General features: G+C 39.2%; 6 protein-coding genes across 9 annotated transcripts in view; 4 read left to right on the forward strand and 2 right to left on the reverse strand.

Moving 5' to 3' along the window:
• Nucleotides 1-629: 629 nt before the first annotated feature.
• Nucleotides 630-1,297, forward strand: LOC111780624 (ethylene-responsive transcription factor ERF115-like). The gene has a single exon (XM_023661070.1). It carries the CDS (start codon nt 795-797, stop codon nt 1,194-1,196), a length of 402 nt encoding a protein of 133 aa, XP_023516838.1. The 5' UTR covers nt 630-794; the 3' UTR covers nt 1,197-1,297.
• A 1,366-nt stretch (nt 1,298-2,663) lies between these two features.
• LOC111780435 (floricaula/leafy homolog 1-like) lies at nt 2,664-4,987 on the reverse strand. 2 transcript variants are annotated; one of them, XM_023660849.1, is made up of 3 exons: nt 4,122-4,987; nt 3,561-3,931; nt 2,664-3,127 (listed from the first exon to the last, which is right to left on the reverse strand). In XM_023660849.1, the coding sequence occupies exons 1-3, from the start codon at nt 4,552-4,554 to the stop codon at nt 2,768-2,770; spliced, it is 1,164 nt and encodes a 387-aa protein (XP_023516617.1). In that variant the 5' UTR covers nt 4,555-4,987; the 3' UTR covers nt 2,664-2,767. The 2 variants fall into 2 exon arrangements, with proteins under 2 accessions (XP_023516617.1, XP_023516618.1); XM_023660850.1 differs by having other exon boundaries at nt 2,664-3,124; nt 4,122-4,981.
• Nucleotides 4,988-5,718: 731 nt separating this feature from the next.
• Nucleotides 5,719-8,241, forward strand: LOC111780718 (pentatricopeptide repeat-containing protein At5g50990). Of its 3 annotated transcripts, none has more exons than XM_023661195.1 (2): nt 5,719-6,284; nt 6,428-8,241. In XM_023661195.1, the coding sequence occupies exons 1-2, from the start codon at nt 5,909-5,911 to the stop codon at nt 7,945-7,947; spliced, it is 1,896 nt and encodes a 631-aa protein (XP_023516963.1). In that variant the 5' UTR covers nt 5,719-5,908; the 3' UTR covers nt 7,948-8,241. The 3 variants fall into 3 exon arrangements, with proteins under 3 accessions (XP_023516963.1, XP_023516965.1, XP_023516966.1); XM_023661197.1 differs by having other exon boundaries at nt 5,720-6,278; XM_023661198.1 differs by having other exon boundaries at nt 5,720-6,278; nt 6,680-8,241.
• An 81-nt stretch (nt 8,242-8,322) lies between these two features.
• LOC111780719 (carbonyl reductase [NADPH] 1-like) lies at nt 8,323-9,733 on the reverse strand. Its single transcript, XM_023661199.1, has 4 exons — nt 9,544-9,733; nt 9,217-9,475; nt 8,821-9,015; nt 8,323-8,734 (listed from the first exon to the last, which is right to left on the reverse strand). The coding sequence occupies exons 1-4, from the start codon at nt 9,633-9,635 to the stop codon at nt 8,339-8,341; spliced, it is 942 nt and encodes a 313-aa protein (XP_023516967.1). The 5' UTR covers nt 9,636-9,733; the 3' UTR covers nt 8,323-8,338.
• A 1,720-nt stretch (nt 9,734-11,453) lies between these two features.
• LOC111780193 (calcium-binding mitochondrial carrier protein SCaMC-1-like) lies at nt 11,454-16,892 on the forward strand. Its single transcript, XM_023660525.1, has 7 exons — nt 11,454-11,931; nt 12,246-12,453; nt 12,995-13,449; nt 15,138-15,923; nt 16,008-16,098; nt 16,212-16,389; nt 16,578-16,892. The coding sequence occupies exons 3-7, from the start codon at nt 13,023-13,025 to the stop codon at nt 16,590-16,592; spliced, it is 1,497 nt and encodes a 498-aa protein (XP_023516293.1). The 5' UTR covers nt 11,454-11,931; nt 12,246-12,453; nt 12,995-13,022; the 3' UTR covers nt 16,593-16,892.
• A 1,700-nt stretch (nt 16,893-18,592) lies between these two features.
• Nucleotides 18,593-22,125, forward strand: part of LOC111780194 (ribonuclease TUDOR 1-like) — an 8,703-nt gene continuing 5,170 nt past the window's right edge. Inside the window, exons 1-8 of the mRNA XM_023660527.1 lie at nt 18,593-18,746; nt 19,304-19,473; nt 19,829-19,903; nt 20,381-20,494; nt 20,578-20,682; nt 21,236-21,442; nt 21,548-21,763; nt 21,830-21,936. Of these exons, the coding sequence (XP_023516295.1) occupies nt 19,312-19,473; nt 19,829-19,903; nt 20,381-20,494; nt 20,578-20,682; nt 21,236-21,442; nt 21,548-21,763; nt 21,830-21,936 (986 nt within the window). The 5' untranslated portion in view covers nt 18,593-18,746; nt 19,304-19,311. The remainder of the gene's footprint in view (nt 18,747-19,303; nt 19,474-19,828; nt 19,904-20,380; nt 20,495-20,577; nt 20,683-21,235; nt 21,443-21,547; nt 21,764-21,829; nt 21,937-22,125) is intronic.

Here is a 22,125-nt window from a genome sequence, read left to right on the forward strand (position 1 = left end):
AGTTAGTCTCTCCCAATTATAACAAGTTAACGTTGAGTCATGTATATGAATCATTCTTTAAAAACCAGACCCAACAAATTAAAGTAAATTTTTTTATTTATTAAAAAATGAGAAGTTTTCTTGTCAAGGAAATTATCGGATGGCCTGTCCAAGAGCTCCTACCTTCATTGAGCAAGTTTCGTAGGTCAATGATTATCCTCAGCAAATGAAGAAGAAAATGTGACATAGTACTAAAAAAATCAAAAGTTCTGAGAGTCGCACGTCTCTGTAGACACATGCGACACATGCGTGTGATGGTGGTATTAGGCATTAGGCATTGACAAATGGCCAAATAAACAGAGAACACTATCCAAAGTTTTATTGTACAAGCATTACAATAATAATAATAATAATAGATTGAAATATTCCAATTGGGTTTAGGATGGGGTGGCTGGAATGTGAAGTCGAACATAACAAAAATATGGATGGTGCAAAGTCAGTGGTAAGGAAAGAAAATTGGGGTTCCCCTTTTTTCAGTTTCCAAAGTTATCATCATGCACTGTATATGTGTACTACAATGATGTAAATGGGTTTGGGAGTTGGTGATTGTGTGTGTATATATACAGCCATTTTAGGATAGGTTCGCAAACAAAAAGGCTATCATCCATGCTCCTCTGAAATAACCAAACGCCAAGACTCCCAAAAAACTAAAAGTGGATCCGAACCGAGGGAAGAGGCCCTTTTCTTCCGATGAATTGGAGGAAGAAAACCCGTTCCCGATCTACTCAGCTAGATCTCAACATGACACGTCGGCCATGGTTTCTGCGTTAGCTCAAGTGATAACGAGTGGGAGTGGGAGTGGGAGTAGCAGAAGCCCAGTAGAAGCAGATTACTGGCCGCAATCGCAGCAAGCAGCAGCAGATGAAAAACAAGGTGGTGGAAGCAGGACGGGGATGGTGTCAAGAGAGAGGCATTATCGAGGAGTAAGGCAGAGACCGTGGGGAAAATGGGCAGCTGAGATTCGTGATCCGAAAAAGGCAGCAAGAGTGTGGCTGGGCACCTTCGACACTGCTGAGGCTGCCGCACTTGCTTACGATGAAGCTGCCCTCAGATTCAAAGGCACCAAAGCCAAGCTCAACTTCCCTGAGAGACTCACTACCCCATGCCCTCCGCCCCCCTATGCCTATCATCACCATCACAATAACCACAACCTATAGATCACACACAAACCCTTTATATGTATTATCATGCGCTCCGCTTCTTTTCACCTTCTTACAATCTTATTCCATATCAGTAACAATTCTAAGCTTTTTATTTTTATTTTTATTTATAAGCATTTTCTCTTCTCCTCTACTACAACAGCTTCATTATTCCATGTAACATTCCCACCCACACGATCATCAAAACTCTTTTATCTCACCATTGGAATCAAATTTCACAATGTCCTCTAATTATGTCTATAACTTAACACCTCCTTCTTAAATAATATACTACACACCTCGTCTAACTCTATCCTTACATTGCTTTATTTGCCATACAAACATATCAAGGTTTCTTTTTAGGGTAACGTTAAGTTTAGTGATGCTCAAGGATAGGCACGTGAATAACACATAAACCACATCTAAATGAGTAGTTATGAGAAAATGATGATTAAAAATACTTTTACTACTTGTACCAATAAGTTGCATTTTTTTTTTCGGTGCCTCGATTATAAAAACTCAAAAGTTAAGTGTGTTTAGCATGCTAAAAGAACTTGTATTTGGATTTGATAATAGTTTTCGGTCTTAGAAATATTTCAAGATCAATAGGTAATGTGGTCATGTTGCAAGGGACGTAGATGAATGCTGGTTGAATCTATATTCCAAATCCTGGTTTGAATCTCAGACACAAAATGTTACAATATTACTCTTCTCTAACCACAATTAAATAATGCAGTTTTTCGAGATAGGTTAAGAGCATTCCAATTTTGAATCTATGGCATTTGAGCAACAGTTATGAATAATATTATTGTGTGGTGAAGGAAGTGTAAGGTGAAAGGAAGAAAGTGTAAGGTGAGGCACTATGATATGGGAAAACAAACACAACAATTTCCCCTAAATCTTATGGGTAATTGAGGAAGTGAATGGAAAAGGAGAATATGGAGGTGCTGGTTGTTCCAACTCATCGCTCCAAAGGGTCATCAAATGCGCTCCAAAGGGTCATCAAATAGGGTCATCAAATGCGGCTGAGTGATGACAACACGGTTTACTTTCATCTTAAAACCATTCAAATTTCTTCCTTCAGCCGCCGCTTTCAGACCCAATCTGGCGCGTTACAATTGTTACTGATATGGATGCAATTGAGGGTCATCACTTTGAGGGGTCAGATAATGGAAGAACCGCCAACGCATTAATTCATTGAACAAGAACTCACCAAATACTCAATGAAACGGTGGGTTCAAAAATAAAATAAGAAAGCGGCCGACACAAGTGGTGTTTGAATTCTGGACTCGGGTCTTTCGGTTGCTGGACTTAATTGTCAATGTTTACGGCCCATAGACCCCGCGACTTTCCGCATGTTCAAACCAAAACCAAAACCAAAACCAGAACCAGGAGAATTTATAAGAAAAATCAACCAATTTCCCTTCCGACCCAAAATTGAAGTTCAAATTTTACGGAGACGGAAGTTATTAGTAGATATGAATGTATGATACGAATACAAAACGGTAGCATTGCATTCGATATTCCGACAGTGTCTGATCTGATGATACAAGTTGAAGGTTTTGGATTGGAGTGAAGAGAGTATGAAATTAAAAAGGCAAGAGAGCGGCGGCAGCGGAGGTGGAGGCTGTGGAACTGTTGCGCTCGGCGTGGCAGAGTTGGCGGAGTTTGGTAGGCACGTACCAGATGGCGAGGCGTGGATGTGCGTTGAAAATGGCATCGATGTCCCAACCTTGGGCAGCTGCTATGGCTACCAGAGGCTTATAGCATGCCTGTCGCCAAGCTCCCACATTTTCGCCCCTTTCTTTGAAAACCCTCCTCAATGAATTCGACGCTTCCTCGTCCAGACAATGCAGCGCATAGCAGTGCACGTAGTGTCTCATTTTGGGCTTGTTTATGTAACTTGCTCCCGCCTTCTTCGCGTATCTAAACACCTGGTTCGTCACCTGCTGGATCGTATATAGCATAAACACAAACAATTCAAAACTTCAAAACAAAGCACCACCACAGATTATTATTATTATTATTACCATCACACTGTCCTTGTCCTTTAACCTCTATCCTATCGCCATCTTTGACTGCCCCCTCAGTATCATTCATAGAGTTGATGGGGCTGTCCACGTTTTGACAAGGACAACGCACCTCACCTCTCCCTTCACTTTCTACTTTTTGTTTAGGCAATACGGACCCCCCCNCCCTCCTTCACTTCCCTTCATTGCCCATTGCCCCATTCATATCATAAGCTTAATAAAACCCCCCATCAACTCAGAATCCACTAAATTATAGGCTACTTAGAGACTTGGGCGAGGTTTAAGTTGATTAAGATAGAGACGTGGTAGTGGAATTATTGTAAAAAAAATTAAAAAAATAATAATAATAAACCTTATTGGGGCATTTTTCTCCTCGTTCCTTGGCAATGTTCTGGACCTGGATCAAAAATTGACGACACTGCTCATAGAGGTGGAAGAGATAGTCGAGGCCGTTCTTCTTTCCCCGTGCAACCTCCCCTGGTTCGGTTACGATGAATGGATGCTCCCGCTGTCTCTCGCTGACTTCCATATTCTCCTCCTCCTCCCCACCTCCCTCGGTTTCCTCATTATCCTCCTCCATCACTATCACCTGCTTCTTCTTCGATACGTTTCTCCTCCGCTGCTTCTTCCTCATCTCAGCTGCTGCAACTGCCTCCCACGCTCCTCCTCCGCCTCCGCTTCCCACCACCTCCTTCTCCTGCTGCACCGGCTCCTCCGATAGCCCTATTATTATGTCACACACCCAGTCATGCTTTATCACCTACCTCTCTACTTACTATTAAACCTTAACTGCTTCCATGTACTAAAATACAACACGTTCATTACCACACAAATGTTCAAAGCCAAAAGGAAGAGAGCGAGTGATCGGAATCAATCTGACTACACAAAAGGAGAAAAATTAGGCGTATCTGACCTTCCTGAGAGAGGGCATCGAGGACGACGTTGGTGGTGGTGTCGTTGGACATGAGGTGACGGCGCCTGGAGGGGTCGATCTCGTCATCTAGACGTCTGCGCTCGGCTCTTATAGCCGCCTTAATTCCGTACCTCTCACCCACCAGAAGCTCCCAACGGAAAATGTGAGAGAGGCTGTTCATCATGTCCTCCAACTCTTCGTCTTTCATGTCCAGGAGGGTGCTGACGGTGAATCCGAGTTCCGCAATTTTAGCGGCGGTGTAGTACCTGATACCGTAAGCCTGGAACAACTCCTCCAGGCCTCCTAATCCCAACTCCCTGGGGCGCAGCGAGTAGGGGGGTAGTGGTGCTGGGAGGGATGCACCGCTGCCGCCCCCCACCATTCCTCGAGGATCCCATTTGAACAAAGTTGCTGAGAGGGCTTCCGGATCCATTAGCGGAATTGGATATGTAATGCTGGTGCTAGTGCTAGTGCTAGTGTTTGTGTATATGCGTATGCATAGGGTACACAACTACAAACAACCCAACCTGTCGCTCTTTTTCCGACCTTCCTTTTGGTTGAACTCCCAAGAGGCCACAGAGAGAAAGAAAGGAAGAGCATTGGGATGGGCGGGAAAGAGGGGTGGTGCACCCTATAAAAAGCAACCCTTTTACCAAATTACGGGAAATGCCCTCCCCTCAACCTCACCCACACAAACGCAGCAGCAGCTTCTTCAACAGCGTTTGCTTAACTAACTAGGTGGCGCAGGCGCAGCGGATGTAAATATAAAATATGGGCAGTGCTGTCTGCTGAGCTGCGCTGTGCTGTGGTTTGCAGTGCAGGGAGGTGATTGTTTTTATTGTATTTTCAAGTACCAACTTAGCCCTGTCACTGCTGTGGTGCTTTGAATCGTGTTTTGAATCGAATCGGATCGAATTGAGACCACCTCTACTTGTTTAACCACTAATTATACATACATTTCTTAATTCGGCATCCCCTCAGCCCACACCCGGAGGCATCTGCATGATGCTTAGTGCGGCTTAGTGCGGTGCCGGGGGTGGGAAGAAGAGGGTCATCTTGGTAATTTGAGTCAATAAAAAGAAAAGAAAATAAAATTGTGGAAGAGGAGGAGAAAGTACAAAGAGAGAGGAGAGCAGAGGGTTCAGCAGCGAGGTCAGTAGTTTTGCCTTTAGCCAAGCGGCTGCACTTACTCCACTCCAGGCCTCACTGAAAAGCCTGATTCTTTTGTACTTTGACACAGACTAATTTAATCCCCTCACCCTCAACACTCTCCCCGCCCACAACCTCAACAGCTAGTCCCTTTCCAATTCTTTTCATTACGCTTACACTTCCACCTTCCTTATACCTCCTCCCAAAAACCATTCTCCAAATCATGTTTAATTTTATACTCTTATGACTTATTTTTATAAATATAGAAATAAGTCATTCAGTGCCTCTATGTCCAAGGAGAAATGAGAAAGAAGTAAGAGAAAATGGGAAGGGAGAAGGAGAGAGGGTGAGCATTAATTTTATTTTTAAATGCGAATGACGTGTCAACATTACAAATAAAGACAAATTACTAGCTTACCATGATAAATAAAAAAGAGACCTCAAAAGCGAACTTGGGCTTAATGGTGCCTAAAGCCAACCAGCCCTTGGACATGCTTAAAGGTAAGCGAGGCTTGGACTTGGTCGGATCATGAGCCAAGTTTGGGCCAGGGCATAGTCAAACCTAGGGCTAGCCGACAGACCTTGGAACAACCACCCAGGCCTAGGTGGTTCCCGGCTTATCGGTGCCGGAGTGGAAAATGAAGGCGAAGGAGTTGTGTTTTAGGTCGCTGTATCGGTGCCGGAGGGGTAAGCTGAAGATGTTGCAGAAGCAGAGATACTTGGACCGCCAAAGGATTACTTCCGCCCTTCTTGCTACCTCTGCCTATGCTTTACCAGGCCCCCTTCGAATTCCAAAGGTTCCACTTTCTTCACTCCTTCCTTTCACCTCTTCTCCCATACATGTACACTATACCTCTTGCGCTTCTCTTCCCAATCCTCTTCCACTCCTCAATTTCATGTCAATTCGCTGCATTTGTTTTCTGCCTCCGTCTCCTCCCTCTTCCATTCCCTGGAATTCTAATGAACTTGAGGACGCAAATTCTACTTCTAAGTTCACCGTAAAAGCAGGTAACGGTAGGTTAGTTCCTCTTTTCTCCTCTTCTGCCTCCACCCGGATGTGACTTTTCTTCTTCCATCTCCGTAATTAGTGGCACATATGCCTCTCTTGCCGTTGAATTTGAATGCCCTTTTTTTTTTCCTCATAAACCCTATTTCAGGTTATCAAACCCTTTATCGTGTTCTTGAAGCCTGCAGACTCTCCCCCTCGAATTCCAAAACCGCTTCTGAAACGCATGCAAGAATGATTAAATTTGGATATGGAAACTACCCAACTCTCGTCACCTCTTTAGTATCAGCTTATCAACGTGCCGATTGCCTTAATCGGGTCCATCAACTTCTTAATCTACTCTGCTCTAAACATCTTGATTTAGTTGCAATGAACTTATTTATTGACAATTTTATGAAAATAGGGGAATGCAAACTTGCTAAAAGGGTGTTTGATAAAATGCCTTACCGTGATGTGGTAACGTGGAACTCAATCATCGGAGGTTGTGTGAAGAATGCACGGTATGAGGAGGCATTTAAATTCTTTAGGCAGATGCTGAACTCAAATATCCAGCCGGATGGGTTTACGTTTGCTTCCGTGTTGAATGCATGTGCGCAGCTCGGAGCTCCAAGTAACACTCAGTGGGTTCATGCTCTGATGACTCAGAAAAAAATTGAGCTTAATTCTATATTGAGTTGTGCACTCATAGACGCCTACTCAAAGTGTGGCAGCATCCAAATTGCAAAGGAAATCTTTAGCAGCGTCCCTCGCAGTAACATCTCAGTTTGGAATGCGATGATCAAAGGGCTTGCGATTCATGGGCTTTCAATGGATGCATTATCGGTATTCTGGATGATGGAGCGTGAGAATGTTCTGCCTGATGCTGTCACCTTTTTGGGTATCTTAACAGCCTGCAACCATGGTGGCTTAATTGAACAGGGTCGCAGGTTTTTTGATTGGATGAAAAACCGTTATTCAATTCAGCCACAGCTCGAACATTATGGAGTCATGGTTGATCTGTATAGCCGAGCTGGGTTTCTCGAGGAGGCCTATTCCATAATCGTAGCAATGCCCATAGAGGCAGATGTTGTGACATGGAGGGCGCTTCTGAGTGGTTGTAGAATTTACAGAAATCAAGAACTCGCAGAAGTTGCTATTGCAAACATGTCTCATCGTGGGAGTGGAGATTACGTGTTGCTATCAAATACCTATTGTTCTCTCAACAGATGGGAGCATGCAGAGAGAGTTAGAGAGAGGATGAAAAGCAATGGAGTTCGCAAGAGTTGCGGAAAAAGCTGGATTGAGTTGGGAGGTTCCATTCAAAGCTTCAAGTCAGGTGACCGATCGCATCCAGAAAGCGATGCAGTGTACAAGGTGGTGTGGCGTTTGATGAAGAGAAGTCGGTCAGAGGGATATATGCCTGTGACAGACTTGGTTCTCATGGATATCTCTGAGGAGGAGAAGGAAGAGAACTTATCATATCACAGCGAAAAGTTGGCATTGGCGTATGCGATCCTGAAAACTAGTCCAGGGGCAAAAATCAGTATATCAAAGAACCTACGGATGTGTGATGATTGTCATAGATGGATAAAACTAGTTTCAACACTGCTGTGCAGAGTTGTAGTAGTGAGAGATCGGATCCGGTTTCATCAATTCGAAGGTGGCATGTGTTCCTGTGGTGATCGTTGGTAGTTTGGTTTGGTTTGTTGTTTTAGTCTTTTTTTAACTACATTTGGTAGGGTCGCATTGAAAGACAAGTTATATATTTTAGTTTGGTTCAGACTTTTGGACAACGAAACCATGTTTGGTTGAATGAGGGATCAATTACAATTCCTCCTTATGCTCCTCCTCAGGAAATGCAGGCCCACCTCATGATTGGAGGCGTCCCTGTTATTTGTATAGATGAGAAAGATTGTTTGCATGTTTGTATTGTATTGTATTGTATTGTTTAAAGATAGATTATAAGTAGGAAGGAAGATTGTTTTTCAAATTTTATTCATCTAGTTTAAAAAAATTCAAACAATTCATCTATTTTGATCGCATTTCCTTCAACCCTGTTTCTACCTTGAGACTACTTGTTCTCTCAGAAGCTTATCTCCCGTCGCTCTGCAAAAAACTTACCTGTGACTGCCTGATCTGGAAGTAAGGCAAGCCAGACGCCAGTGTCAGCCCCTTCCTCTGCTGAAATATTGCCAGCGAACCCTGTCATAGCAGTTTTCGCCCAACCAGGGCAGTAACAGTTCACATAAATCTTATGACCCTCGGGTCGGTCCCCCAATATTTTAGCCATTAACCTGGTGTATGCATTCACTGCGAGTTTTGATACAGAGTAGTCGGTTGATAACTGAGGCCACCCCCCAGTTTCCCAACTTCCATCTTCTACTTGTTCCAAAAATGTAGACACAATCCTATCAATTACTTCTTCTGTCAGAGTATCCAAATTGCCGAGTAGTTCTCTAAATGCTACATTTTCCACTCTCTGTAATGAAATACAGGAAAACATACTGAGCTAACCTTCTTCTTCCTCCTATTATTCACACAAAAACAGGAAGAAGGTGCACTTACATTCCGCCTGCCGTTCAGCTTGGCCAACCTTGAGCTCACATTCACGATGCGAGCACCAGCAGACGAAGGTTTCATCAAGGGGACCATTGCTTGAGTCATATTTTTGGTGCCATAATAGTTAGTTGCAATAACCATCTGGGCATACTCTACAGAATTACTAGACCCAAGATTGAAATTCACTCCAGCATTATTAATCTGCAAACATATTTGGACGTAGATGGTGCATTTGGAAGTTATGTCATCTAAATTCATATATATACATTTTTTTTTTTTTGTGTGTGTGAAGTCAATATTTAGCTGGTATTCTGCATGTTGCTAAATCTAAGCGCTCTTCTTTGTGGGCAATTAAGAAACAAAAACGAATGTAGAGAAAAGTAGAGTGTAAGATTAACTTGCCAGAATATCCAAACCACCATAGTTTTGTAGCAGCCAATCAGCAAACTGTTTGATGGATAAAGCATCCAAGACATCCAGCTGATGAAAGGCAACATTGAGGCCACCTTCCTGTAAGACCTTAGCTGCTTCAAGGCCAACACAAACATCTCTTGAAGTCAAGATGACGGTCATTCCATGCATTGCAAATTGTCTTGAAACCTCAAATCCAATTCCTCTATTGCCACCAGTAACCACGGCAATGGTTTCTGTAGACCACCACCTACAAAGTAAATGTGGGTGTTGGTTATTGAGCAGAAAACAGAATGGTGAGAAGGAAAAGAAAGAGACCTCTGGTGATCGGAGTAAGGAATGGTCCTGGTGAGGGATATCTCTTGCATTCTCTTTTCCCTTAGCTCATTGCCTCTTTCCTTCCTGCCCATCTCGGTTCGGCTGTTTCTGATTCTGAAATCGCCCAAACAAAACAAAACAAAACAAAACAAAACAAAGAATCCAGGGTTAGTTGGTTTATGGTTAGAGGCGGGAGAAGGAGGAGACTTAATTTGGAGGATCACCCTTCTATATCTCCCTCTTCGCTCTTCACTACAACCAACCCGGACCCATTATCATCTAAAAACAGTAAACACACACCATCACCACAATTTGCCTCAAACCAGACCCATCATTCTCGCTACCCGCTCAACCTCCCTTTTCATTCTTCCTTACATTATAATTTAACCATTTTTCTTTTTAAAATATACCACACAGACAAAAACAATCTGGCCAACTTTATATTAGCTGCAAATTCATTGCCAACCAAACAACTATCTTTCCTGTAAAACATCTCATAAATTTTTTTAATTATTCTATTTATCATTCTTTGAAAATACTTAGTCCCATGGTTTGAAGGTTTGAGGTTTGACGACTGCTTAGATCACCCTTAAATATATTTTTTTAGGCCATTTAGGTCTACTAACAATTACAAAATACAATACAAAATCAATACAATATGAAAGCAAATACAATATGAAAGCAAATATAGAGTTTGGACAAGCATGCGACCATGGGCAACACGTCTTGGACAAGCATGACCATAACATCCTCCCCACCTAAATGGTTCACGTCCCTGTCAATTGTCTATGTTCAAAATCTTTGATGTGGGTTGTGGCAGATCTTCGGCGCGTTCCAGCTAATTTCTTTTGTAGGGAGTTTTTTCCATTGGACTAGGAATTCTCGAACGCTCCGTACAAGTCTTCCAACTTTTCTAACCCACGGCTAGGATTACTTCGACTTATTTGTTGTCCTTTTGTTTAAGGTCGATTCTCGGTCTTGTGGCGACGTTGCAACTGACATAATCTAGATCAGAGTGATAAGGTTTCAGGTTGCGAATTTTCATCCATGTGGACAATGTTATTTGGTAGGATGTAGTATCAACTTTCTTTAGGATTTCAATGGGTCCTTCATACTTTCTGACGAGTTTTTGATCTTTTCTACCCGTAACCTTTCAAATTAAAAAATATTTGTTTTGCATCTTTATTTCTTATATTATGCTTGATCTTGTTTTCTTTTAATTTTGCTGATATAAGCAGATAAAAAAAAGAAGGTTGTAACCATAAAAAATGAGGATAGTTGAACGTGTCAAAAATTATGGTTTTCATATTTCAGTCTTGCTACCTCAAATGCATTTTAGTTTTTAAGTTGTCGTTTTGATTGGATGAACCCCATTTAAAAGGGAGAAGATAATGTGATCACAACCTTATTGAAGCCCAAAAATATTGAAGGAAAATACTCGAACCATTGCCCAAATGTTGGAGGCAACAAAGCCACAGCCCAAACGGCATGGGTCAACTAAAGGCTCACTCATTTGCATGCTACACTTTTAAATCAACTTTAACTCTCGATGTTATTGCCACTAGGTTCTTTGGCTTGAGAGTGAGCTATTGAGAATTTTCTTACGAGTATAATAGTCTTCACCCTTTGGAGCGACAAACACGTAACATTTTGGACGATAGTATATGTTGTAATCCGTTGAAAATTTAATAAACCTGTTTTATAGTTATTCACATACTTTTTAAGAAAATTCCTTGGATAGCATTTTTGGATGATATTGACCAATTAAATTATATTATTTGTTTGATTTTGCATTAAATCTGGTTTCACTGAAATGAGTGAGAAGTTTTTTGAGGGTTAAAATGGTGTAAACACAAACAAATTGAATAGAGAGACTAAATTTAGGGATCCATAGAATAACTCAATTAAGTGATATATGTTAATCAAGATTCGCATTCCGCCTCTCGAATGTTGACGATCTCACAAGAAAAAGGAGGAGAATAAACACCAATTTTCTTTAACTTATATCTCATCACATCGGGCCTCATTGATCACCCACGATTCTCTGTGCACAAGTTAGGGCATCTGTCCCCAAACTCAGAAGACCCTTATCGTCTTATTTATGCGTACATGAAGTACCAAGATGGAGAGCAGCAAGCGATTCTTGAAGCTGGAGCACATGGTCCCCTCTGTATATATGGATTCCTATTCTCTTGCTTCTTATGTCTGTTGATTCGTCGTCCGTAGCCTTCTTGCCGCCCGTACCGGCCGTTCCTATTGGTCACAGCGTTCAGTCTAACTACTTATTGTTTAAATTTACGGGAACGCTGTAGGGGTGGGCTCGATATCATCATTTTCTTAGATCCAACGGAGGAGCTAAGAGTCTTCGAAGCCGATCCGCGGAACTGGGTACGCAAAACATTTCAATATTCATCTTTTTCTCCATTCTCGAGATCTTCCGCTTCTGCTGCTAACAATTAATTCCATGACTCTTTCTTGTAAATCATCTTTCGTTCTCTCTCTCTCTGCTATTTTCTTTCTTAACAATTACATTTGCAATTCCTGTGATTGTTGAGTAGATCTGATATCAAAATGTCAAGTCACATTTCTGAGTATTTGAGAGTTATTTATTCTTTTGTGTAGTAATTGAGTCGATTGCATCCCTCATCTATAAGAAGATACATTTACCATGTAAAGAATTGAACTGTATGTATTTTCTGTAGGAGGTTGCATTCGGATTTCCAGCGATTACACTGTGCCACCTTTTGGTCTAGGACTTGGCTCTCTTATCCCCGACGACTAGAATATTCCGGCACTTGATGACGCAGGGAAGGGAGGGGGTGGATAGTAGTGTATAGTGAGTCCCATCCTAACATTTCAGAACTACATTCGAAGACTGACCTAGGCAGCTGCTAAACCTTGGACATTGGAGTAAGATTCTTGCTCAGACACCCAAACTACTACTATTTGTTTTCGAAGTCTTATTTCATTTTGAACGGTTCTTTACCTTTATTTATTTTTTTTACGTGGTAATTAAAATCCTCGGGGACAATTTTTGTTTATTACATATTAGAATTTTTTTGTCTCTCTCGTCTGTTCAGGCAATCGTCATATTTTGAGTAATTACCAATGAAGTTGGAAATGTATTTTTTATTTTAGTTGTTTATGATGATACTGAAATATAATCTACAATACCAGGAGGATACTTAACGTTTTAGTCATTTCTTGGTGGCCCTTTGTCGTTTTGTTGTCCTAATGAAATTTTTAAGCTTGAGATTGTATGAGGCTGTAGAATTTTCGGTAATTGATGGAAACACTCCATCTGCTTGAACACTTGCCTTTTTGTTCGACACTCATTTATTTCACAGTACACCTTTTAATGTGTTTAAGTATCCAATGAAAAACATAATTGTAATTAAGGGAACTGTAGTAAGTTTTGAACGATGATTTTTTAACCCATCATCTATTACAGACCAGAGATCACCTTGGTATTTCAAAACATGGACGCCAAAGAGGCTGCTTTTTCTGGAAACCCACGGCGTCCTACTGACTGTTGCAATCCTGTCAAACAGCTTGGACCTATCTCCCTAGAACATGTGCTCCTTGCACTGCGTGAGTCCAAGGAGGAAAGGGATCTTCGGACCCGTAGTCTTTTTAATTTTTTTGATGCTGCCAACCTTGGATATCTTGACTATGCTCAGATAGAAGCTGGATTGTTGGCTTTACAAATACCCGCCGAATACAAATATGCTAAGGATCTCCTGAAGGTCTGTGATGCCAATAGAGATGGCAGGGTAGACTACCAGGAATTTCGCCGCTACATGGATGTTAAGGAACTAGAGCTCTACCGAATTTTTCAAGCAATTGATGTTGAGCACAATGGATGTATTCTTCCGGAAGAGCTGTGGGATGCTCTTGTTCAGGCTGGTATACTATACCCTTCTCTGCCTCATTTTCTATTTCACCCTGTTCTTTCTTTTTAATCACATTTGATGTATATTACTCATTACTACCGTTTAATATTGCTTTCTAAAATTCTTTCATACGAATTAAAATTAGTATTTATTCTTTTGAACTTTCTATGAACATTTGCATTTTTTTAAAAAAAATTCCATGAAAATTGGTAACACACGGGCAAACATGTTAAAAGTTTATGCTTTTTTCTTAAGCCTTTTCTTTGTTAGTTCTTTATCTAGACAGAAAATGCAATTCAGAAAATTATTCTTAAATTTATATTATTGATAAAAGATAGGTTGTTTCTTGGTTGATTATATATATTTATATGTTAGATATATAGATGTATATAATTGATATTGATTGAAGACTAAGAAATTTTAATATATAATAGTAATGTGATTAAAATACTTTAATAAGCTAATACTTAAGATAATTAATTAATTTTTTCTAAGAGTGCTCTAAATGGCTATATGATACTTGTATATCTTTCTTTCTTTTTATTTATTTATTTTATTTATTTATTTTTATTTATTTATTTTATTTATTATTTTTTTTTTTAAAGAAGACCATATTAAACTATTTACTGAACACTTAAAATTACATACCAAATTTTCCTCTTCTGAATGTTAATTTAACTATGATGGTCTATTATTTATATTAATGAAAAGTATAAGAAGTGTAACGAAGGGTTGTGTTTGATGTTTATTATTAGAGAATGAACAAATTGGACAAAAAATGATTGTCAGCATCCTCATTTCACGTTTCTAAAATTGTTTAATCACATTTCACAATTTTATGTATTTTGAAATAAAAATAAATTAGAATCTGTTGTCTTGATATTTATATGTTATATCATTGAGAGCATATTAAATTTTAAATGCAAATCATTTTAATATATGTTCATATAAATACGCATAATGTCAAAATAATGGGAATGAATAATAATATGAATCAAAATAGTGGGATATATCTCGGATGTTTCTCCAACAACCTGGATAGGTATTAAATTTATCCTTGAGATAGATTATTTGATAGTAATGAATTGATTTTTCCTTGAAGGAAAAAGGACAGACCCCCTCTAAATGGCTAATGTAGATAAATGCGGGCAATTAGAAGTAGCTCAAGTTTTGTATGTGAGCACAAAGGATAAATAAAAATATATGGTTATCACTTTAAGTCTTTTCATTTTGTGTAATATTAGTCTTCACATTTGGCAATGTGTGGCTAGCTATTTGCCTCTTATGTTGTATGACACTCTTAGGAATTTGTCAATGTGTCGTCATAGTCAAATTTCAACTTGAATTCCTTATAGTTTCTTAGATTTTGATACTGACTGCTGCTTAGTGTCTAGCCACACCTATTTTTGGAATTTAGTTTGGTCAATGAGGCGCAATGCATCAACCGTTTTAGTTTAAATGATGGGTAATATGGTGCATAAATTGAACCGTATCTCCACCAATACCTTGTTTGATTATTTGTCATTTCTATCTCCTAACCTGTTCAGAATTAATTTCATTATTTAATTCTGACACCATTTAAATTTATTTTCCATTGTCTAATTTGACTAACATTTCTTCTCCTTAGTGATCAGTATTGTGTTTGATTCAGTATGTCACACATCTTGTCATCTTATGTCCCTGGTAGTTTTAATTTTTTAGGTATAGAAATTGATGACGAGGAACTTGCACGGTTTGTGGAGCATGTTGATAAGGATAATAATGGAATCATAACCTTTGAAGAGTGGAGGGACTTTCTTCTATTTTATCCACATGAAGCTACCATTGAAAACATATATCATCACTGGGAAAGGGTATGCCTTGTAGATATTGGAGAACAGGCTGTAATTCCAGAAGGCATCAGTAAGTATGTCCATCCTTTCAGGTACTTTATTGCTGGAGGTATAGCAGGAGCTGCTTCTCGTACTGCAACAGCTCCTCTAGATCGACTTAAAGTGGTTTTGCAAGTACAGACAACCCGAGCATGGATTATGCCAGCTATAAAGAAGATATGGAAGGAAGATGGTCTCTTGGGTTTTTTCCGAGGTAATGGGCTAAATGTTGTGAAGGTTGCACCTGAAAGTGCCATCAAATTTTACACTTATGAGATGTTAAAGGGTATGATTGCGAACAGTAGAGATGAAGAAAAGCGTGACATTGGAACTGCCGGGAGACTTTTTTCTGGTGGTATTGCTGGTGCAGTCGCTCAAACTGCTATCTATCCTTTGGATCTCCTGAAAACTCGGCTACAGACTTTTTCTTGTGAAGGTGAAAAGGTTCCGAAGTTAGGAAAACTTACAAAAGACCTCTGGGTTCACGAGGGACCTCGGGTCTTCTACAAAGGTCTTGTACCTTCCCTTCTTGGCATTATCCCTTATGCTGGCATTGATCTTGCTGCCTACGAGACATTGAAAGATGTATCAAAAACATATATTCTACAAGACTCTGGTGCGTGATTTTTTTTTTTTTTTCGCTTACCTGTTACTTAAAGTTGGTTATGGTAACCCCCCTTTCACACCCAAACATCATCAGATCCTGGACCTCTCGTGCAACTAGCCTGTGGAACAATCTCTGGAGCTCTTGGGGCCACGTGTGTTTACCCATTGCAAGTTATTCGAACGAGGTATGGATGACTTTTACTTTACCCATTTCTTCGTGTAGTAAAATCAAAGGTGAACAATAGTATCTGTGATCCTGGTTTTGATTGAGATTGAGGTACTTTGGAATTGTTTTCAGAATGCAAGCCCAAAGTTCAAATAGAGGTGCTGCTTATCAGGGAATGACAGATGTATTTTGGCAGACGCTGAAGCGCGAAGGCTATGGTGGTTTCTATAAAGGTCTTTTGCCCAATTTACTTAAAGTTGTGCCGGCTGCAAGCATTACGTATTTAGTTTACGAAAGGATGAAAAAATGGCTNAAAACCCCAAACCCCTAAACCATAAACCCCAAACCCCTAAACCATAAACCCTAAACCCTAAAAACCCTAAAACCCTAAAACCCTAAAACCGAAACCCTAAACCCTAAACCCCAAAACCCCAAACCCTAAACCCGAAACCCCAAACCCGAAACCCGAAACCCTAAACCCGAAACCCTAAACCCTANCTGGAACTTGATTAGGAGGCAGTCTGTGTGTGTTATGGTTTGGGGGAAAAAAAAGAAAAAAAGAGAAAAAAAAAATATACTTGGCAGATGCCAGTTTGCAGGTTGAGAATTGGAGGTACATTATTTGTGGTCGGGAGGTGTGTTACCTCCAGAATTTTTTAAACAATGAGTAATAATGGGAAGTGATTGTTGCTACGATTGGTGTAGCTTGTAAGCTACTAATAGTGTTATATACTGGCAAACGGTTCACTTGCAACTTGAACACCATGTATGTATACATCCGACTCAATGTTATTGACTTACCATCCTTTGCAACTTGTATTTGTCATTTGGGCACGCAGTTGTAGTTTTGGAATGGCTCTCAACTGGGGACATCTTCGTCCGCCAGGTAATTAAAGATTAAAGAGTTGCTGATGAATTGCTAGGAATTTCTGGGCTAAGGCNGAAACCCTAAACCCTAAACCCCAAAACCCCAAACCCTAAACCCGAAACCCCAAACCCGAAACCCGAAACCCTAAACCCGAAACCCTAAACCCTAAAACCCTAAACCCCTAAACCCCAAACCCGAAACCCTAAACCCTTAAACCCGTAAACCCTAAATCCCCGAACCCCGTACCGCGAACCCCGAACCCCGAACCCTGAAACCCCAAACCCCAAACCCCAAACCCTAAAACCCCAAAACCCTAAACCCTAAACCCTAAACCGAATGGCTCTCAACTAAAGATAAAGAGTTGCTGATGAATTGCTAGGAATTTCTGGGCTAAGGCAACCTCATTACCGCTTTTAACATCCTATAAGCCATTCTTAGAATAGTTTTACATCCATCATCTTTACGGCCTCCTGCAACAGATTCTCCAAAAGAGGGTCATTGCTAGTCATATTTTCTGTAATTAGAGCATGCTTATTGAGTATTTAGGGGATGATGCTGATGGGTAAGAGGTTTAGAAGTAGTCCCCCTTCGAACCATTTAGGAGACGTTTGATTCAAAGTTTGTTTTATGATGANGGCCATTCTTAGAATAGTGCCACATCCATCATCTTTACGGCCTCCTGCAACAGATTCTCCAAAAGAGGGTCATTTCTAGAAATATTTTCTGTAAATAGAGCATGCATATTGNGCTAGTCATATTTTCTGTAATTAGAGCATGCTTATTGAGTATTTAGGGGATGATGCTGATGGGTAAGAGGTTTAGNTCTAGAAATATTTTCTGTAAATAGAGCATGCATATTGAGTATTTAGGGGATGATGCTGATGGGTAAGAGGTTTAGAAGTAGTCCCCCTAAAAACCATTTAGGAGACGTTTGATTCAAAGTTTGTTTTATGATGATATTGGTAAATAGAATGTCAGAAAATTAAATATAATATAAAGTTTTTTTTTTTAATCCTAAACTTGCCTCCATATTTTATTTTCATTTTATTTACTCTTTTTTTTTTAATTTAAATTTATTCACCTTTCTTTTTCTTTTCTCTTACTATTTTACAATTTATTATTATTTTTAATCATATCATTATTTACTCGGTTAGTTATAATCATTTTATTAAAAATAAAATTCAAAAACCTCAAATGTAAGGCCTATTATTTATAATATACTTATTAATTAATGAAAATTAAATTAAAATTTAAGGCATGTTATTATTTGATTAATAAATTATTATAATTGTATAAAATTTATGAATATATCTCCTTCAATATAATTTACTTTACGGTATACAACTTGAAATATAAGGCGTACTAAATATTTGAAAAAAAAATTATATGATTTTATTAAAAGCAATTTAGAAAATTAAAATTAAATTTAATTAGTTGAATTATTTTAATAATTTGACCACAATTTTTTTATTTTACTGACATTTTAAATCAAGAAGCAAATAAGCCAACGTCTAAGTTGAGGGATGCTTATGATTTAACAGCACAATTTTGGTTTTATTTATTTATTAAAAATCGTGGTTTACTTTTTGATCGAAATGAGAATATCCATCCATCTCGTATTTGGTATAGAAAGTAATTATACCTAAAACAGGGGGCAGCAAAATGGCGGTCTCAAGTTCGATTTCATGGTCCCCTTGCATATAAATTCCTCATCTCTCGCTCATTCTGTCCCCGATCCGCCGCCCATCGCCTTTCCTCAGAAGAAGAAGAAAAAAGAAAAAGATTCAATCTTGGCTCCGGTCAGTTCCCTTTCCGTTCCCTGTTTCCTTTGCTTTAATCTTTCAGTTTTATTAATTATTCAAAAAATTCAAGGTGACGGTAGCTTGATATCGTTATTTCTGTAGATCCAAGCCGGCAGGGTTCCGATCCGATCTGCATAAGCACATGAAATTGTATAATTATGAACATTTATGTTTTGCATGATCGATATCTTCCGATTCCGTTGCTTAGATTGATGATTTTATTTCCCATCTTCTAGCACATCCTTCTTTTACTCTTACCAGCATAATCGTCCTGAACTATTATTTTGTTTTAATTACATTCGCAATTCATGTGATCGCCGGGTAGATCTGATCTACGAGGGTCATTTGCGGTGCTGCAATTCAATCCATCGCGTTGTTGTGATCATGCATGTCATCATGCGGATTGACCATTCTTTCATGACCGAGATCTCAATTGTTTTGCCTAATTAATTGATATGATGTCGATGTTTGAATTTCAATCATATTGTGTTCATAGCATAATAACTCCTGAATTTGTCTCTAATTAGTACTTCTTGTGGGTAAATTTATTTTAGCTGTTGAGATGGCATCATCATCAGCTGGGGCGGCCACAGGATGGTATAGAGGCAGGGTTAAAGCCGTTCCGTCAGGGGACTGCTTGGTAATTACGGCCATGACTAGCAGCAAAGCGGGACCCACTCCTGAGAAGACCATTACTTTATCTTCTCTGATCGCTCCAAGATTGGTAAGCGACTCAGCTTTATTTCCTTCTTGTACACTTCTATAGTCAATCATTTGTCTTTCGAGTTCTCTTTCACCATTTGGTGCTTTCAAAGCCTTCCATGTGTACAGTGACTTCTTTGTGTGCACAAAGGCTTGTTATGGTATATATGTACACATGTAGATAGCAAGGTTAATTGCTTTATGAGTTCTGGATTTGTGGGGTTTATAGTTTCAAGGGGTTGGGGAAATAAGTAATAGCTATTGAGACCTTCCTTTTCTTTTTCTTTTACTATTTGGGTAGCTGTAAATTTAGATAATATTGTACAAATCAATGCTGACGTTGTGCTATTTTGCTTTGGATGCTTGAACATTTTCAGGCTCGACGGGGTGGTGTCGATGAGCCATTTGCATGGGAAAGTAGAGAATACTTGCGAAAGCTATGCATTGGAAAGGTTATTATTCTAGAATGATTTCAGTCTTTTCCAAAAGTTGCTGGGAATGTATCAGCTTGGACACGATGACACATCATTATTTTAAAATCTAGGACACGGACACATTTATTAAAATATACATTTCTTAGAATATGTAAAAAAATTAGTCAGGAAACAAATTCAAATAAAAAAAAATTAGTTTGATGTATTTGACTCTCAAAATTCATTATTTTTGTAATATATGTGCCTATTTAGTATACTTAGCAAGTGGTTCATGCATGTCTGGCCAATGTTGGATCTATCTTGACTTTGTACAACTAGTGTCTAACACATCTATTGCGTTAACAAGCGTCTGACACATATCCAACAAGTGTCTTAATATCCAAGTGTCCATCGCAAATTGAACACGGAAACGCTAGCCGAACTAAAGTGTCTGCGCTTCTTAGGTCGAGAAGATGCTTTGTCTTATAGTGGTGTAACAGTACATATTTCCTGTAGGAGGTTGCCTTTAGAGTGGACTATACTGTGCCATCCATTGGTCGAGAGTTCGGTTCTGTTTTTCTTGGTGACAAGAATATTGCTGCACTTGTTGTTTCTGAAGGCTGGGCTAAGGTTATGTACTTTCTGAGGTTAAAGTTGTCCACTTTTGTTATCTGCATTTTTTCCTTGGTATTATTGAAATTATAAATGCGCAGGTAAGGGAGCAAGGTCAGCAGAAGGGTGAAGTGAGCCCTTACCTTGCAGAGCTACTGCGTCTCGAAGACCAAGCAAAGCAACAAGGTTTTGGGCGTTGGAGCAAGGTTACTACTTAGAAACTGGCAGTCACTACTACTATCTGTTTTCCAAGTCCTAGTCCACATTAAATAATTCTTTGTCACTTTTGAGTTAGTAATTAATATCCTTGATGAGTTTCTGAAGCAAGCAATCGAGTGGGGCTGTTCAATACCAGCTTTAGTTTAATGACGATAAATATAATTTGAAATGAGTGGTATGAATTGGTTATTTCTTATGGCTTTTAGATGTTTTCCTTTCTACTCTGTCTCAATTTTTGCATTTAGTTCATGGGGTTTCATCCGTTATTTTTTTTTTTTTTTCAAAATTTACACTTTTCAAAATGTTGGCCATGCTAAATGATAAATGCCGTACATAAGAATGAGGGACTCTAGGAATATGAAATGATAATTTAATAAACCATCGTGTTCTGAATAGATATTTTTAGTCTGTGATCTTTATGCAGTCTTCAATGTCTGAGCTAACAGATTTTAGCAGGTCTTGCATTTGTATATCTTGCAGAAGATTTTTGTATAATAGTATAAAAAATGTAATTTATGTTACTCTTATTGCTTTCTTTAGGTTCCTGGTTCCGCTGAGGCATCCATTAGAAACTTACCACCGTCAGCCATTGGTGATCCCAATAACTTGGATGCCATGGGTTTGTTAGCTGCTAACAAAGGGAAGCCAATGGAGGGAATTGTTGAGCAGGTTCGAGATGGCAGTACTGTCAGGGTTTACTTGCTTCCAGAGTTTCAGTTTGTTCAGGTGTTCATTGCTGGAATCCAGGTATGTAGTAAATGTTATGAGTAACAGCCTATTGATGAGGAAATTTTCTCGAGTTCAGAGAAACCTTTTTCAGGATTAAGGTTCCATGTTATTTTGCTTTTCTAGTCACCATCTATGGGAAGAAGGCCTCCTCCAGACACCGTTGCTGAAACAGACAATTCCTCTAATGACCTGAATGGTGAGGTTTCAGCTGAACCAAGAGCTTCTTTAACTTCTGCACAAAGGCTTGCTGTCTCTACTACATCATCTGGTGAAGTAGCTCCTGAAACGTTTGGAGTCGAAGCCAAACATTTTACAGAGATTCGTGTTCTGAATAGAGATGTAAGTCATCGGATGCTGATTGGTATTTTGTGGTTTCAATTGGTCTGATTCTGGATGAATTCACAGGTCCGGATTGTCCTGGAAGGAGTAGACAAATTTAGCAATTTGATTGGGTCAGTGTACTACTCTGATGGGGAGACAGCGAAAGATCTGGCACTGGAGCTGGTAGAAAATGTAAGTCGTTTGTATTTTTTTCTGTTGGTACATCTTAACAGTACTCATTTGCATGATTGTGACTGGATATTCTCATGGTGATGTTTAGTTTATTTATTTATTTTGTTCCATGCTTAGCTAATTGCTTGGTTTTTTTTTTTTTTTTTTTTTTTTTTTTTTTTTTTTTTTTTTTTTTTTTTTTTTTTTTT

The sequence above is a fragment of the Cucurbita pepo genome, chromosome LG18 (genome assembly GCF_002806865.2).
Source record: "Cucurbita pepo subsp. pepo cultivar mu-cu-16 chromosome LG18, ASM280686v2, whole genome shotgun sequence".
NCBI classification, from domain to species: Eukaryota; Viridiplantae; Streptophyta; class Magnoliopsida; order Cucurbitales; family Cucurbitaceae; genus Cucurbita; species Cucurbita pepo.